Genomic DNA, 18,212 nt, shown 5'->3' with positions numbered 1-18,212 from the left:
ATTCAAACATACACACACGTATGCAAACACATACAAACACACACACACACACACTTCCATGTACGGACACACCCACATGCACGTACACACACACATACAAACTCCCTAACACGCACACAAACAAACACACACACACACATAATCCCTTCAGTACAGTAGAGTAACCCATTAAAAGCAGAACAGAGGGAGCGAGAAAGAGGAAATAGAGAGAGAGAGAGAGAGAGAGAGAGAGAGAGAGAGCGAGAGAGAGGTTAGTCTACTCGCCTACGTACCAAAATGTTCAACCATGTTAGAGGAATCGAGGGCACTGCATCATCTCTCTGCATCGCTCAGCAGGATCTCTCCCTACCTCTGTATGTCACTGTGTGTGTGGTGCATAACTACTGTACACTACACACGGGTAAACTACACACAGCACACATACAGTATGTAAATCACACAGACAAAGACTACTATTTGGCTTGGGTATGATGCAAACTGTTTGGATCAGTGAATTAGAGGCATGCAGAGCAAGGATTAGATCGTGCATTAAGGAAACTTAAGTTCACACGGCGGATTGTTCTCACGCTCCACTCGCTAATGTTTCCAGTTTGTCAGACAGATGTAGAAAAGCATAACAGCACATGAAACATGCACCACAAAACAGGCAGGCCCAAATCTAGCAGGCAGGACAGAGCTGCTGCCAGGTGTACCTCAAACTCTCAGTATGTTCCCTCTACTGGCTGGCCCCGTCTGTCAATGACTGTGTGGATCACATTCCACTGTGTTTACACTAGTGGTAAAGCTTGGACTGTATCCTAAAATACTCCCATTTCTCTCTTTATGAATACTCTGATGTGTTGAGACAGGCTTGATACAATAAACCAGATCCCATTACCCAACCTGGCAACCACAATGGAGACTGTGGATGCTCTGTGGTGTACAGTACACAAACAAACAGCTGTAGAAACAAACAGGCAGTCAGCCCCTCAGAGCAGCTGACTAAACTCCTATCCACTGGCTCAGAGTCTGTACACAGGGACAGGGCAGAGCACACAAAACTCAGGTCACATGGTGCAGCTAGGGCCAGTTCTACTGTTCTGGTCATGTGATCAGGACCAACTCCAGGACCTAGCTGTAGACTATAACTAGGACCCAGATATCTTCCTGGTCAGTTCACATCATTAGGAAAAGTGCCTCGTTCTGTATAATTGTAAGGCATCTAATTAAGGAGAGTGAAACCATAGAATAAGAGTTCTGGGCCCTGATGGTGCAAGCAGGAAGTGATGTCATAGTATGCAGACAGACAGACTCACCGAGCACGCCCAGACGGTAGTTCATGGTGACCACGATGACGTTGCCGTAGGCTGTGAGGATGCTGGCGTCGAACATGTTTCCCGCCCCCTCCATGTAGGAGCCGCCATGGATGAACAGCATCACCGGCTTCTTCCGACGGTCACGGATATCTGTGGCGAAGAGCGGGATATGGACATACACAGAAGTATGCACAAACACAAAAGATGAGAAAGAGAGTAGAAACACTTTAGATTCTGAGAAAGAGATGACAACGTTTGGTCTATCTACAAAAAAACAATCCACAGGAATGTCCACAGAGCCATTCACAAAAAATCATATATCCCCTTCTGCATACAGATGTAGGATCTTAACTGGATCACTCTTTCGTTGCTGAGATTTTTCCTGCACAGGTGTAAAAAGGCTTCTAAAGTTTAATTTCCACTGGCCCTAAAGAAAAATGTATCAACCCCTACAAATAATGTCCATTCATTATAATCAACATAATAATACACATTCCCTGTTGCTGCAGGATTATTCACCTGATGTAGCAAACTGGCACAAATGAAGATCCTACATCTGTACGTGCCTTTTGATCTCCCTCATCTTTAACTATATCCCCAAAGTCTGAAACATACACTTCTTCTCCTCATTCCTGCTCTTCATACTGAACTGAGGTGACATTATAGGTTGAAGCAATAGTGTTGAAAGCTATAAGGTTAGAACCTATCCAGTATTGTCTCTTATCAATGGTTGGCCATTTTAGATATTGGAACATCGTCTTAGTGTTGTCATGGCAGTCTGTATTTTTCTGTCCCCTCTTGTAGTGTCGTGGTCCTATCTGTACGTTTCCCTGCGTCCCCTCTCTCTGTGGTATTATGGTACAGTCTGGAACTCTCACTGTCCCCTCTGGTTAGTTATGGTACAGTCTGCCACTGTCTCTCCTACTGCAGTATAATGGTACGATCTGGGGTTTTCTGGGTCCCCCCTCTCTGTGAGGTACTGTGGTACGGTCTGCGTGTCTTTAATAAGGCAGAGCTGCCAGTGGTTCCCAGTTAGCCTAGCGTCTGCCCTGTGGATAATTCATATGAGAGCCAGACCAAGTGGAAACATAAATAAGAGCCACATCATCTGTTTACCCTGATGACTTTCTGGAAGGAGATGGGAAAGAGACAGAGGGAGAAAGATGGGAAAATAGAGAGAGAGAGAGAGAGAGATGAGAAAATACATACTGTAACTTAGAGAACGATGGGAAAAGAGACAGGAAGGAGAGCGAGAGAAAGAAAAGAGAGAGAAGAGAAGAGGAGAGATAGAAAGAAAGAAAGATACATGGCCCCTGAACAGAGACAGAGAGAGAGGGAGTGAGCAAGAGAAGGAGAAAGAGTAATGTCACAAGAAAATGGTGGGATGGGATGAGATTAAACAAACCGTTACAAAGTTGTACATGGCAAGGTCTCTTCACGGACACAGAGATGCATGTAGGAAAATGCACAAACGCGCACACACTGACACACAGAGACACACAGAGACACAGGCAGGCAGCTGCGATGCTGAGTCGCTATGGAAACTGCCTCCTCTCTCTCTAATAGAAACGCACCAGCCATTCCATTGCATTGACTCACTCGGAGCCTGTTGCCGTGGTAACAAATTCTACTCACGTATTTGCACACCCGCCTGCATCACAACCTGAATCTCAGGTTACACATGCACCAGAACGCATCACTCACACACCACTGCAACAATGTACAATTTATCAATACGCACACATGCAGTCACCTTTTATAGAACATACAGTGCACTCGAGAGACATGAACATTCACACACAATACATTAAAGCCCTGACACACACACACACACACGCACTCTTTTCCCATCTCTCCGACATTCACACTTATGCAACCAACATTGCATATGCACACACTCAGCGGAGGAGTTCACACACACTCTCCCACCCTCCATTCCCTTTCCCCCTCTCTCCAGTGTGTTGTGAGCCTCTGGTGATTTCCCAGAGGAGATGTAAACAAGTTCAATTATCCCAGCATTACCAGGCCAGCAGAGCCCTGGGTGTGATGCCTGGCTAATGGATCAGCTCTCCTCTCTGTCACCAGGCAGTCACACTCCACTTGCACATGACAAATGACACACACACACACACACACACACACACACACACACACACACACACACACACACACACACACACACACACACACACACACACACACACACACACACACACACACACACACACACACACACACACACACAGAGAGCACTGGACTGGCGCTCATCTAGAGCAGAGCTAGGACACTTGGAATACCTGGAGCAGGAAATACGTTTCCCGTTTCACGGATGTTCAGCATTCATGGCGCGATTGAAATGTAAAGCATAGTTTACTGTGAACACCGTCTCTGCGCACATTGCCTTTAAATGACATTCGCCCTACAGCGCTGAACTTCTGCGATCAGGATTGAACCGAGCCCTTTGTCTCTGAGACTGTCGTTGTATGACTGTTGTGTGTATGTGTGACCTCCAAAGGATGCAAGACAATATATCTCATTGTATACCCACATAAAGCATTCAATTATCTCTGTGTGAATAAGAGCTAAATTAAAGTACACTGACTGTACAAAACATTAGGAACTGCTCTTTCCATGACATAGACTGACCAGGTGAATCCAGGTGAAAGCTATGATCCCTTATAGATGTCACTTATTAAATCCACTTCAATCAGTGTAGATGAAGGGGAGGAGACAGGTTAAAGAAGGATTTTCCTTGAGACAATAGCAACATGGATTGTGTATGTGTGCCATTCAGAGAGTGAATGGGCAAGACAAACGATTTAAGTGCCTTTGAACGGGGTATGGTAGTAGGTACCAGGCGCACCGGTTTGAGTTTGTCAAGAACTGCAACACTGCTGGGTTTTTCACACTCAACAGTTTCCCTGTGTGTATCAAGAATGTGCATTCTGAAATTATTCAGATCCCTGGACTTCTTCCACATGTTGTTATGTTACAGCCTCATTCTAAAATGGGTTAAATACATTATTTTCCTCATCAATCTACACACAATACCCCATAATGACAAAACGAAAACTTGTTTTTTAGAAATTTCAGAACATTTAAGAATAAAAAACAGAAATAGGTGCAGGTGCATTCTGTCTTCATTGATCATCCTTGAGATGTTTCTACAACTTGATTGGAGTCCAACTGTGTTAAATCTAACTGATTGTACATGATTTGGAAAGGGACACACCTATATAAGGTTGAAGGAATAGTCCATAGAGCTTCGAGACAGGATTGTGTCGATGTAAAGATCTGGGGAAGGGTACCCTAAATTTTCTGCAGCATTAAAGGTCCCCAAGAACACAGTGGCCTCCATCATTCTTAAATGGAAAAAGTTTAGAACCACCAATACTCTTCCTAGTGCTGGCCGCCTGGCCAAACACAGCAATTGGAGGAGAAGGGCCTTGGTCAGGGAGGTGACCAAGAACCTGATGGTCACGCTGACAGAGCTCCAGAGTTCCTCTGTGGAGATGGGAAAACCTTCCAAAAGGACAACCGTCTCTGCAGCACTCCACCAATCAAGCCTTTATGGTAGAGTGGCCAGACGGAAGCCACTCCTCAGTAAAAGGCATATGACAGCCCGCTTGGATTTGGCCAAAAGGCACCACCTACAGGACTCTCAGACCATGAGAAACAAGATTATCTGGTCTGATGACTGGTGCGAAGGTTCACCTTCCAACAGGACAACAACTCTAAGCCCACAGCCACGACAACGCAGGAGTCGTGGCTGTGGTCGTGAATGTCCTTTTGTGGCTCAGCCAGAGCCCAGAGACCTGAAAATAGCTGTGCAGCAACGCTCCCCATCCAACCTGCAAGAGCTTGAGAGGATCTACAGAGAAGAATGGAAGAAACTCCCTAAATACAGGTGTGCCAAGCTTGTAGCGTCATACCCAAGAAGACTCAAAGCTATAATCACTGCCAAAGGTGCTTCAACAAAGTACTGAATCCTTATGTAAATGTAAAAAAAAAATGTTTTTGCTTTGTCATTATGGGGTATTGTGTGTAGATTGATGACGAGAAAACAAACAATTTAATACATTTTAGAATAAGGCTGTAACGTAACAAAATGTGGAAAAAGTCAAGGGGTCTGAATACTTTCCGAATGCACTGTACATGTGCGTTTGAAGTTGATTGCATGTACAATGGGGAGAACAAGTATTTGATACACTGCCGATTTTGCAGGTTTTCCTACTTACAAAAATCCAGAAAATCACATTGTATGATTTTTAAGTAATTAATTTGCATTTTATTGCATGCCATAAGTATTTGATCACCTACCAACCAGTAAGAAATCCGGCTCTCACAGACCTGTTCGTTTTTCTTTAAGAAGCCCTCCTGTTCTCCACTCATTACCTGTATTAACTGCACCTGTTTGAACTCGTTACCTGTATAAAAGACACCTGTCCACACACTCAATCAAACAGACTCCAACCTCTCCACAATGGCCAAGACCAGAGAGATGTGTAAGGACATCAGGGGTATAATTGTAGACCTGCACAAGGCTGGGATGGGCTACAGGACAATAGGTAAGCAGCTTGGTGAGAAGGCAACAACTGTTGGCGCAATTATTAGAAAATGGAAGAAGTTCAAGATGACGGTCAATCACCCTCGGTCTGGGGCTCCATGCAAGATCTCACCTCGTGGGGCATCAATGATCATGAGGAAGGTGAGGGATCAGCCCAGAACTACACGGCAGGACCTGGTCAATGACCTGAAGAGAGCTGGGACCACAGTCTCAAAGAAAACCATTAGTAACACACTACGCCGTCATGGATCAAAATCCTGCAGCGCACGCAAGGTCCCCCTGCTCAAGCCAGCGCATGTCCAGGCCCGTCTGAAGTTTGCCAATGACCATCTGGATGATCCAGAGGAGGAATGGGAGAAGGTCATGTGGCCTGATGAGACAAAAATAGAGCTTTTTGGTGTTTGGAGGAAGAAGTGTTTGGAGGAAGAAGAAGGATGAGTACAACCCCAAGAACACCATCCCAACCGTGAAGCATGGAGGTGGAAACATCATTCGTTGGGGATGCTTTTCTGCAAAGGGGACAGGACGACTGCACCATATTGAGGGGAGGATGGATGGGGCCATGTATCACGAGATCTTGGCCAACAACCTCCTTCCCTCAGTAAGAGCATTGAAGATGGGTCGTGGCTGGGTCTTCCAGCATGACAACGACCCAAAACACACAGCCAGGGCAACTAAGGAGTGGCTCCGTAAGAAGCATCTCAAGGTCCTGGAGTGGCCTAGCCAGTCTCCAGACCTGAACCCAATAGAAAATCTTTGGAGGGAGCTGAAAGTCCGTATTGCCCAGCGACAGCCCCGAAACCTGAAGGATCTGGAGAAGGTCTGTATGGAGGAGTGGGCCAAAATCTCCTGCAGTGTGTGCAAACCTGGTCAAGAACTACAGGAAACGTATGATCTCTGTAATTGCAAACAAAGGTTTCTGTACCAAATATTAAGTTCTGCTTTTCTAAATATCAAATACTTATGTCATCCAATAAAATGCAAATTAATTACTTAAAAATCATGCAATGTGATTTTCTGGATTTTTGTTTTAGATTCCGTCTCTCACAGTTGAAGTGTACCTATGATAAAAAATTGCAGACCTCTACATGCTTTGTAAGTAGGAAAACCTGCAAAATCGGCAGTGTGTCAAATACTTGTTCTCCCCACTGTATGTGCATACATGTCTAACATGATGATGCACATGTTGGAGTATGTCTGTTCATGGTGAGTAAATGTGTCTTTGAGCCACCTGCAGCAGTCTCCAGGTGTACTTGTCTCAGAGAGACATCTCCCTATGTGATTGACTCACATCTTGTCAGACAGCATTTCATTAAACTATTAACAATGTTAGTAACATACCTAGTCACGGGAACAGCTTTTAGACACTGCCCCATGTATGTGGCATGCATGTAATATGCATATGTATATAATATTTAAACTCAAAACTGTAACTAGGCCACTTTTTCTATGTCATCTTGGTAAGCAACTCCAGTGTATATTTGGCCTTGTGTTTTAGGTTATTGTTCTGCTGAAAGGTGAATTTGTCTCCCAGTGTCTGTAGGAAAGAAAACTGAACCAGGTTTTCCTCTAGGATTTTGCCTGTGCTTAGCTGTATTCCATTTTTTTTATCAAAAAAACTCCCTAGTCTTTGCCAATAACAAGCATACCTATAACATGATGCAGCCACCACCATGCTTGAAAATATGAAGAGTGGTACTCTGTGATGTGTTGGATTTGCCCACAACAACGCTTTGTATTCAGTTGATTTCTTTGCCACAATTTTTGCAGTACTACGTTAGTGGCTTGTTGCAAACATGATACACGCATTGGAATATTTTGATTCTGTGCAGGCTTCCTTCTTTTCTTTCTGTCATTTAGGTTAGTATTGGGGAGTAACTACAATGTTGTTGATCCATCCTCAGTTCTCATTTCACCACTATTAAACTCTAATTAACTGTTTTAAAATCACCATTGGCCTCATGGTGAAATCCCTGAGCAGTTTCCTTCCTCTCTGGCAACTGAGTTAGGAAGGACGCCTGTATCTCTGTAGTGATAATTAATAACTTTGCCGTGCTCAAAGGGATATTCAGCGTCTTTTTTTTCTTTTTCTTTACACATCAACCAATCGGTGCCCTTCTTTGCAAGGCATTGAAAAACCCCTGGTCTTTGTGGTTGAATCTGTGCTTGAAATTCACTGCTCGACTGAGGGAACTTTTATTAACTTCGAAGATTTTCTACAAACAAAATTCCACTGACATTATGGAGTATTGTGTGTAGACCAGTGACACAAAATCTCAATTTAATCCATTTTAAATTCAGGCAGTGACACAACAAAATGTAGAAAAAGTAAAGGGGTGTGAATACTTTCTGAAGGAACTGTACATCATATATATGTAGCTGTACATCCCTTTGTACAATATATATAATTCATTCATTCTCATGGAGGTGTTGCTAAGCTTCAGCACCGGAGCGAACATGGCAGCAGTGGTCTGGACTGACCCAGTCAGACTGGTTCATCCTTAGGAGCAAGGGGACCAGGGGTTTGTCAAGACTTCCCACTTGCTATGTTTGTGTGGGTTTTGCTGCCCATGTTTGTATGTGATGGAGTGTGTGTTGCTGTAGGATGTGTGTGTGAAAAAAAAGTGATGAAGTGTGATTGAGTGTCTGGATTCATGTGTATGTGAGAGTGCTTGGAAGTCATATGTGTGTGTTTTCACGCATGATAAGAGTGCATGTGTTAGTGCATGATAAGAGTGCATGTGTTAGTGCATGATAAGAGTGCATTTGAGTGTGAGAACGTGTGTATCATTTTCCTCTCTAACCTTGCAGTGACAGTTGGGGATGAGGCTGTGTCCAGATGGGGAGATGACAGGAGCAGTCTCACTCAGCCTGAATCCCAGGCCTACAGGGCCAACAATGCCCTCACTGTCCTGCCTGCTTCAAAACAGCCCCTAAAATATTCTCCCTCTCTCCCTCTCCAAATGGATTAGCAAGCTCTGTCTCCTTTTAAACCATAGCAATTAGAGACGGCAGAATGGGACAACTTAACACGTAAACAGCATACACACTCTAACACATGCACGCCCACATCATCACACGCACATATATACAAATCAGACACACAAACACCTGATCGGATGCACACACAAAGATGCACGCACACACAAAACATTATGGTAACAGTCTGATCTTTCAAACCTCTTGATTACATAAAGTCAATGCATCTTTTCCTGGCTAGTTTTAACAACTGATTACCTGAGTATTTGCATGTGTAATGCATGTCAGTTAGCAAGCTCCACTGCCTGCTCCACCCCCCACCAACACCACCCACCCAAACTATAATGCTTTTACTGTAAAAATCCTCACCTATTCCCCAACAAATAACTTAATAAAGAAATGGTAAAGTGGATCAATCGGATGACCCAATCCAAATGATGAAGGTAAAGAATATTACACAAGGTTAAATATTCACTGGCGCAAGACAGAATACAGTCAAAACAGCATGACTTTGTAAAACATTCTATGCAAATCAAATTCTGTTTATTGGTTGATTAACCATATAGCGAAAAAGGAGAAAACTGCTCTGTGGCAAGGGTGTGTGGAACAATTGAGGTGTGTGTGTGTGTGTGAGAGAGAGACTGAGAGTGAGAGTCTATATCAGTCTACTTCACACCATTAACTAGTGTAGCTAGTTTTAAGTATATGGTATAAAATAATGTATAATTGTGTATATTATTAGACGTATTATATTATTGTGAGACGATTACAATTACAGAGAAAAAGAATAAGTGATTACACTTAGACACAAACTTATAATATCAGTTTGTTATTCAATTGAACCATCCCCTCCAAAAGTTTGAAAAAGACAACAAAAGGGTAAAACATGCAACAAAAATACCTTCATCCCTCGGTTTGTTCATTGTAGACTCATCGTGTTTTTTTGTGAGCGGACCTAAGGTTCAGAAAAAAGGGAGGGAAAAGAGAAAAGAGAAAATTCAAAAAGATTGCACTTTGCTGAAAAAGCAAAAAGTGAACAAGAAAACAAGAGGAGAAAAATGACAAAGCAGGAAGAGCAACCTCTATCTCATTTTCAAAAGTCTCCGAAACAACCGAAAGCCAAAAGTAAGAGAGAATTACAGATACAGCTTGTCCTGTGGAGACAACTAGCCTGTTCCCCTGCACAGTACCTAGCCAAGAGCTGCCTGGTCAACGACCCCAGAGAACATCTCATTGTTTTTCTCTTCCCATTTATTCCCTACACGTTAGTGCTTTGTAGAGGAAAATCAATGAAGAGAATCAAGCCATCATTCTTTGCCGTCAGAAGGCAGACAGGGGAATGCCAACCCATCATGAAGCATGTGCCCACTTAGCCCCTTAGCCCAGCGCTGCAGCCCTCAGGCTACAGGGTATCTGGGCCCTCTACACCATGTCCATGGGGACTGGTCTGCCACTATACACAACTACACTGGAGGGGATGACCAGGGACACACACGCACACTCCAGCGATGTTAATGCACATGATGAGTGTCTCTCCCTCCTCCAGTGTAACCATACAAGAAGCCGACCAGGGAGTGGTGGTTCAGTATTTACGCAGCCATGTGAGGACGTCTGACAGGGCTCCCCTATGCCAAGGTCACAGAGGTCCACATTCCGTTTTAATGGTGACGGCAGTTAAACGCTCCATAGGGGAAAGACAATAACGCCGCTCTCTGTAAGCCTGGCCAATATGGATCCTGTTCATTTGTTTATTGTCTCCATCAGTCAGCGGAGCGCTACATGGCCAGCCCAATCACTACACAGCTTTTATCGTTCCTCTCAATCACTGTTAGCATTTAGCACGCTAGCCTGTCCACACACACACACACACACACACACACACACACACACACACACACACACACACACACACACACACACACACACACACACACACACACACACACACACACACACACAGTGTGCTAATAACATAGTGCCACCTGGCATGCTAGCTATGCTAACAACACACTCTCCCTTTATGGTGCTAACACACTCCTTACTGGGCACACAATGGTTGAATCATTTCAATGAAATTAAGTCGCACCAACGTGGAATAGATGTTGAATAGACGTCTGTGTCCAGTGGGGCCTCTCTCCTTGTGTGTTGGCGATACACTCTCTCGTCTAACAGACACAGTATACTCTCTGTTGGTGAGCCAGCAGCTTTATCAGTCTCACAGTGTGCTAACTACATCTCTCCCATTGTCTTCTGATGGCTCCCTCATAAGGTGCTAACAACAGCCTCTGTCACACTGTGCCGCAAAGACAGATCTATTGGCAAAACGCATGGCCAACACTCTGCACTGCTGGATGAATGGCTGCTGGAACAGGGACACACCCAGAGCACCAGCACTGCTCTCTCGCTCTCTCTCTGCTTTCTCTCGTCATTACTATAGTGCTTCCTCAATCCTCATATGCAAGTGCTTTTTTATAAGGGGAGTGATCAATGTTGACCTGATTCCCTTCCGCCCCCAGTCCCCCTGGTGTAAGGGCAGTTCCAGTAAGAGGGTGGGGGTGAGAGACGACCCAGTCAGCACTTTCCCAGCAGCACTTTAATACCACACCTAACTGCTTAATGGAGAGCACAGTGATTTCATACCTGCTCTAATACCCATTAAAAAGCTTAAGCTGCATACAGAGAGCAGCTCTGCTGAAATGGAACCCGTCTCCCTTTGAAATAGAGTGGCAGACTTCAGTTAAAGACTTTGCATGGGCGTAATGCTTCCTGGAAGCCCAATTCTGTCTCTGATGGGAGAGGAGGCTCAATCCGAGATGATTGTTGGATGTGTTTTGTTGGGATCTGTTGTGCTGTCAAAGGAGTTTTTTTTTGTCGTGTTGGAGGAGAAAATGTAATGTGCTGGAGCGCACTTTGGGACATTTTCTGCAGTGCATTTTGGGATGCGACAAGCAGGTATGATAGCGTTGTTTCCTAACAGAGACATTGCTCTGTGGGGAGAGAAACAAACAGGTTTGTCTTTGTGTTCAGCGACGATGTCAGCATGTGCAGTGGTGCTGCATGGGGCTGTAGCTGGGGCCTTCTCTCACAGCTAATTGACAGAGCCAGTTCTACGGAGTTGTCAGCTCCACGTGGACAGCCACTTAGAGTAGGAAATAGTTACAGCACCTACAGGCCTGCTTCAATGGCTTGACATTGAACAAGATGTCTGAGAATGGCCAAGAACACCTTAATACACACATCCATCCTTGAAACAGTCACAAATACTCCACCGGACATACGTCATAAACACGTATACAATACTGCAGTATATACACACGGTGCATGCCTCATTTGAAGGGACAACCTCATTGCCACTTTCCTCATCTCTCAGCCATCACTCTCACTCCAATGAACTCATTGTTACACTTCCAGGAAAAGGATGGCGGCACAACAAGTTTGGTAAAGAATGGTAGACACCTCGTTTGTCTGCATACTACTGAGCAAGAACAGTGTTACTAGATGTGAAAGCCTTCCCTTCGGTTTCTAGACAGGTCAATAAGGGCACAAATACATTTACATTCCAATTATTTATACCTTGGAGAATTGTTCTGCAGTTTGGCCTCTGATTCTAACACCATTTATAAAGTGAAATTGGCAGGAAGATGCAGCCAGGATCAGTCATGCAACCAAAAGAGTGAGAAAATAAACAAACACATCTTACGCATAATAATCAACCACACCGATGAAAAAAACACGTCTAAAGAATTTTAACAAGCTTGATTTGAATATATGTGCAGTTGAAATGTTGCTGGGTCAACAGAGGAACAGAGTATCTATTTCAGCCCTTACATGTGCTCCAATTAGGAGCTGGGCAGCAAACTGACTGACACATGATGTAATGGGCTGGCGTTCAGTGAAATCCAGTGGTCCACAGATGATCATTTAGCTCAGCTCCTGTCCCCCTCCTCCCAGTCAACACTGTTTCTCCACGGTTGAGTGAGCGTGGAGCGGCCTGAACACAAGCTGCTGTCTGCTGTCCTTCTCCATTTCCCCAGTGTGTCATGACCGTACTGTGCTGTGTGTTTGACGAGGTGTGAGACACAGCATCATGCCCCCACCGTGCTTCTCCAGCGGCTCACAGTGTTCACAGTGCCATTCCCATACCCCTCCCTCCGTCCATCCCTAGCTCTGTGGCCCCGCCTGCTGAAATATGGACGGTAAAACGGCCGATCCGACCGTCTGGAGGAAATAGGAATGCAATGACAAGGTGCTCTCGCCGAGCAGGCTGACGGCTAATACAGTACAGGGGATTCGCCACGTGAGGAACCCAGGCACAGCTGGACTAAACAGAGCCCCTGTGTGTGTTTGTCTCTGACATTAGGTCAGCTTTGTTTTCATTATTCTAAAAAGCTATTCAAATTTCATTGGAGTTGAGGGCGCAGCAGGCTACATAGCGGCCTGGTGGGGAAGGACATGGAACTGATTTGCATTCAGAGCCTGTGACCTCCTCTACCACAGCCCGCATAGAGAGGACGAGGGAGGGGGGATACAAAGAGAGAGCGAGGGAGGAGCTCAGAGGCTGAGAGCAGAGGGGGTTCTGTCTGAGTATTTCCTCCTTCCACGGTACTACTCTTAAAATTGTGCAAAAGGGTGTGATGTGTGGTTTCCTCTGTGGTCTGTGAGTGTTGGGTCATTCTGAGGCCTCAGATTCAGGTAGCAGATGAGGATCCATTAGAGGGACAGTCAATAAGGGGGATACATAGAGTGGTGCACTAAACAGGCCTTGGGCGTGTGGGACATTGAAATATGATGTGTGGAAACTGTAATAATCCATATACCCTAAGCAAATCAAAATATGTCAATACTGTATGAACTATATCTGCTGTATGAACATGGAACATTGATATTTTGACTTTCAAGAACACTCAATTGTTTCACACACAGGAAGTAATAGATGAGGACAGCGACAGGCCTGTGTGAGCAGTGACCCCTAACAATATGTGACAGAATATGACAAGAACACAAGCCATATGTAAAAAACACACTTTCATTCACAGACAGGCACTCCTGTACCCTTGGGAATAACCAAATCACACACAATCCGTTTTCCTCCCAAGCAGCATAACCCATAGCAACTTGACATAGAATATGATTTCAGCCAATCACAAGCCAATCGCAGGCTTCCCAATTACAGTAATCTCCCCTTCTCTCCAGTACTTAGACAGTATTTAGAAAAGATTTACAACATAACTCACTACCCTATTCATACACTATTTAGTGTTCAAGGTGCTGCCTCACTTAACAAAATGATTAAACGCAATTAATCAACAGGATGAAAAATGTCTGTTGGCCAGGTCGAGCTAGAATCCAGCAGTGTTTCTGGTGCCCCTCGTTTCCCATCCCAGCCCAAAGCTCACTTTCAAAGGCATCCCTCTTTTGTGTACATGGAATTAGATAAACCTTCAGTTTCTGGGCTAATTAGCTGTGGAGTTGTGCACTAGGTAGGAGCTAGCAGAGGTGCGATTGCTACAATACAGTACACAACGATTTCTCATTTCCCCCGAAGAACAATCCTGATCCAATTTTCACCAGATCAAGGGCTGCTGCGATAGCAAAAATAGAATAATTTGTTTGAGGTTTGTTCTTGCATCAGAGGCAATTCACACGGTAGTTCTTCTGCAGTGTCAATTGTTATTTATTCATTTATTTATACATTCATATCAGTTTCCCCTCCCCCACCAATCATCATCACCCTACCAGTCTTCATGTATATTATACTCTGAAGCTTGAAATGACTCTTGAGCACGTACCATCTTTTTGTTTGGCTGTGGAACATATTGATCGGATTAAAACGGAAATTAATTTGGAACGCTGCCAAGACGTGGCCTGGTGGATTGTGATGTCACATCCTTCGCAGTGTATTGCTGCTGAGTAGACATCACAATGGGATTGCAACACTCTAACTCTCTGTTACAACGCCTCATACACAGTGAAATATGCATGTCGGCTAAATGTAGACTGCAGCCTAAGCCCATTACATCTAGTATACTGTGTGAGCTGGGTTTTGACATATCATGGGGTGAAGCAAAGCCCAATATGTTACTACAGTAACACTATAGAGCCTAGACATTTACTTAGGTCTATAAAAAGGGTCTCTATTGTGAGGTCAGTCTAACAGTACTTTATATCCATAGTCCAGGGGGATCGACATACTGCAATTCTGTGTGGAGTGAGTTTTGTGAGTCAGTACTGTGTGTGTGTGTGTGTGTGTGTGTGTGTGTGTGTGTGTGTGTGTGTGTGTGTGTGTGTGTGTGTGTGTGTGTGTGTGAGAGTGAATGTGGCTTATGTTAAAAACTACCTGCTAATTAGCTTTACTGAATACAGGACAATCTTTGAAAAAAAATCCTTCCCTCTCCAAATGTGTTTAATTGGTCCTGATTGAAGAGAATATTGAAGTTACACTGTTATGTTCCATTATGCTTTTATTAAGTGAAAATAAATCAATGCTTGGATAATTAATCAACTACAAGGGGGCAGAACCTGTCAAAAGAAAATAGCAAAATACTTTTTATCCCTCTCCTTAAAGCCACACTCCAGAGTCTGTACTTCAACCCAACAGCAGCCCCAACTCTGGTTTGGGCTATGCTACGGTATATCAATAATACAAATATAAAAAACATGAAACAGCAGGAAATCTTACAGATTGTGCATTTAAATTATTACGTCAATCTTCAGCAGTAGATTTCTGTCACATTGAATATAATCAGAGATGAGCAGACCCCCGTCAGAACACTGCTTGATGCAGATGGAAGCAGGCTGATCTGCTGAGGCAAGCACTTCTTATTGAAATGATTGGTTCGTGGCCGATAGTGGGAACCAATGAGGCTAGGATTCTCAGGCCCTCTATTGCAGTGATGCTTTTGTCACGTTCTTTCAAAATTGAACCCAGAAGCAGACCAGGACAAGGAGCGTAGGAAGAAGGTGAGTATTTATTTACAAGTAAATGTGAATGGGTAGATATATCCAGGTGGCGTAGCGGGCAGCGGTGGTGAATTGATGGGAGTAAATAGGTGACTCCAATGGAGTAGCGGAATCCTCCGTCGACCAGGCGTGAATGGGGTGAATGATCCGGGTGAGTAACTGAAGGCAAAACAAACGGAGGTAAGTTCAAGGCAAGCAATACGTAAACAAAAATAACAAAACAAATACTATCCAACTGGAGTCTGATACTATGGCACAACATACTGTTCATGGCTAACGATCCGGCAGGGAATGGAAGTCAGGTCAGAGCTTTTGAAGGGGAGAGATGATGATCAGGACAGGTGTGCAGATTACTGATGGGACACAGGTGCGGGTGAACATCAATCTCCCAACAAACTAATTCGCCCGGCAACCAGACAGGGTGCGTTCCAGGACACCTGAAACACACTCCAGGACAGACACACAGGCAAACCCAGACTCAGGAAGCGGGATTCGTGACAGTACCCCCCCTCCGACGAACGCCACCGGGCGGACTACCTGGAGCGCCAGGGTGGAGGCGGTAGAAGTCACGAAGCAGGTCGTCATCCAGGATCTGACGCCGAGGAATCCAACTCCTCTCCTCTGGACCATATCCTTCCCAATCCACTAAATACTGGTACCCTCGACCCCGCCGTCTGGAGTCCATGATGCGGCGCACCGTGTAGACAGGACCACCTCCGATCATCCGAGGAGGAGGAGGACGAGGAGGAGGGGGCAACAGAGGACTGAGGTGAACCGGCTTGAGGCAGGAGACATGAAAGGTGGGATGTACTCTAAGAGTTGCAGGCAACTTGAGTCGAACCACAACAGGATTAATGATTCTCTCCACTACAAACGGACCAATGAACTTCGGTGACAACTTTCTCGACTCAGTCCGTAGAGGAAGATCCCGTGTAGCCAACCAAACCTTATCTCCGACCGTATAAGCTGGGGCAGGAATACGGCGACGATTCGCCTGGATCTGATACCGGTCAGACACTCTAAGGAGAGCCTTCCTGGCCCGATGCCAGGTCCGGTGGCAACGACGAATGTGGGTCTGGACAGAGGGAACCGAGAGATCCCTTTCCTGAGAAGGAAACAAAGGAGGTTGGTAACCGTACAGGCATTGGAAGGGGGACATCCCAGTGGCAGATGACGGAAGGGTATTATGGGCATACTCGACCCAGGGTAATTGAGATGACCAAGAGGTAGGATCAGAGGAGACAAGACAACGCAGCGTGGACTCCATCTTCTGGTTGGCTCTCTCCGCCTGACCATTAGATTGTGGATGAAATCCAGAAGTGAGACTGACTGTAGCTCCAATGGCCAAACAGAAAGATCTCCAGACAGCAGAGGTAAACTGAGGACCACGGTCAGAAACAATGTCACTGGGCAATCCGTGGACCCTGAAAACCTCCCTAACCAAGATCTCAGACGTCTCCGTAGCCGATGGAAGCTTGGAGAGAGGGACAAAATGAGCAAACTTGCTGAATCTGTCCACAATGGTCAGAATGACCGTGTTCCCAACAGAAGGGGGCAATCCTGTGACAAAATCCAGGGCCAGATGCGACCAAGGTCGCCGAGGAATAGGTAGGGGGTGAAGAAGCCCAGAGCTGGGCCGATTGGTACTTTTGTTCTGAGCACAAACAGGACATGCGGCAACAAACCTCCGGGTATCTTCTCCCATGGCAGGCCACCAAAATCGTCTGCGCAGTAGCGACATAGTCCGAGCAACGCCAGGGTGACAAGCTATCTTGCTGGCGTGGGACCACTGAAGAACAGCAGAACGGAACGACTCAGGCACGAACAACCGACCGGGTGGACCGTTACCAGGGCCGGGCTGCGTCCGAAGGGCCGCCATCACATCCTCCTCAATCCTCCATGTAACGGTTCCCACGACAACATTCTGGGGAAGAATCGTCTCAGTCTTGGCCCCACTCTCCTCCGTCTTAGAGAACATCCGGGACAGGGCATCCGCCTTCCCGTTCTTCGACCCAGGTCGGAACGTCAGGGAAAAATTGAAGCGTCCAAAAAACAACGCCCACCTGGCCTGACGGGCGTTGAGACGTTTAGCCGATTGCACGTAAGCCAGATTCTTGTGGTCAGTCCAGACCACAAACGGTTGCTCCGCTCCCTCCAACCAGTGACGCCACTCCTCCAAGGCAAGCTTCACAGCGAGAAGCTCCCGGTTACCCACATCGTAGTTTCTTTCAGCTGGAGAAAGACGACAAGAGTAGAAAGCGCAGGGATGGAGTTTACCGTCAGTGGAGCTACGCTGGGACAGGATGGCGCCCACCCCCACATCAGACGCGTCCACTTCAACAACAAACTGACGGGAAGTGTCAGGTTGAGAGAGAATCGGGGCGTTGGTGAATCGGCTCTTCAAGTCCAGA

The 18,212-nt window shown here is 45.5% G+C and overlaps 1 protein-coding gene across 2 annotated transcripts in view; it reads right to left on the bottom strand.

The window, feature by feature from the left end:
* Positions 1-18,212, bottom strand: part of LOC120056586 (neuroligin-2-like) — a 51,346-nt gene that overhangs the window by 27,655 nt on the left and 5,479 nt on the right. Inside the window, exons 2-3 of one of the 2 annotated variants that reach the window (XM_039004774.1) lie at positions 9,743-9,796; positions 1,296-1,445 (exon numbers count right to left, since the gene is read on the bottom strand). In XM_039004774.1, coding sequence (XP_038860702.1) covers positions 1,296-1,445; positions 9,743-9,796 — 204 coding nt within the window. The remainder of the gene's footprint in view (positions 1-1,295; positions 1,446-9,742; positions 9,797-18,212) is intronic. The other variant, XM_039004775.1, reaches the window with a different exon arrangement.

Source organism: Salvelinus namaycush, chromosome 12, assembly GCF_016432855.1.
Source record: "Salvelinus namaycush isolate Seneca chromosome 12, SaNama_1.0, whole genome shotgun sequence".
NCBI lineage: Eukaryota > Metazoa > Chordata > Actinopteri > Salmoniformes > Salmonidae > Salvelinus > Salvelinus namaycush.
The sequence above is the reverse complement of the archived record's forward strand: the minus strand, read 5'-3'. Positions and strand labels throughout refer to the sequence as shown.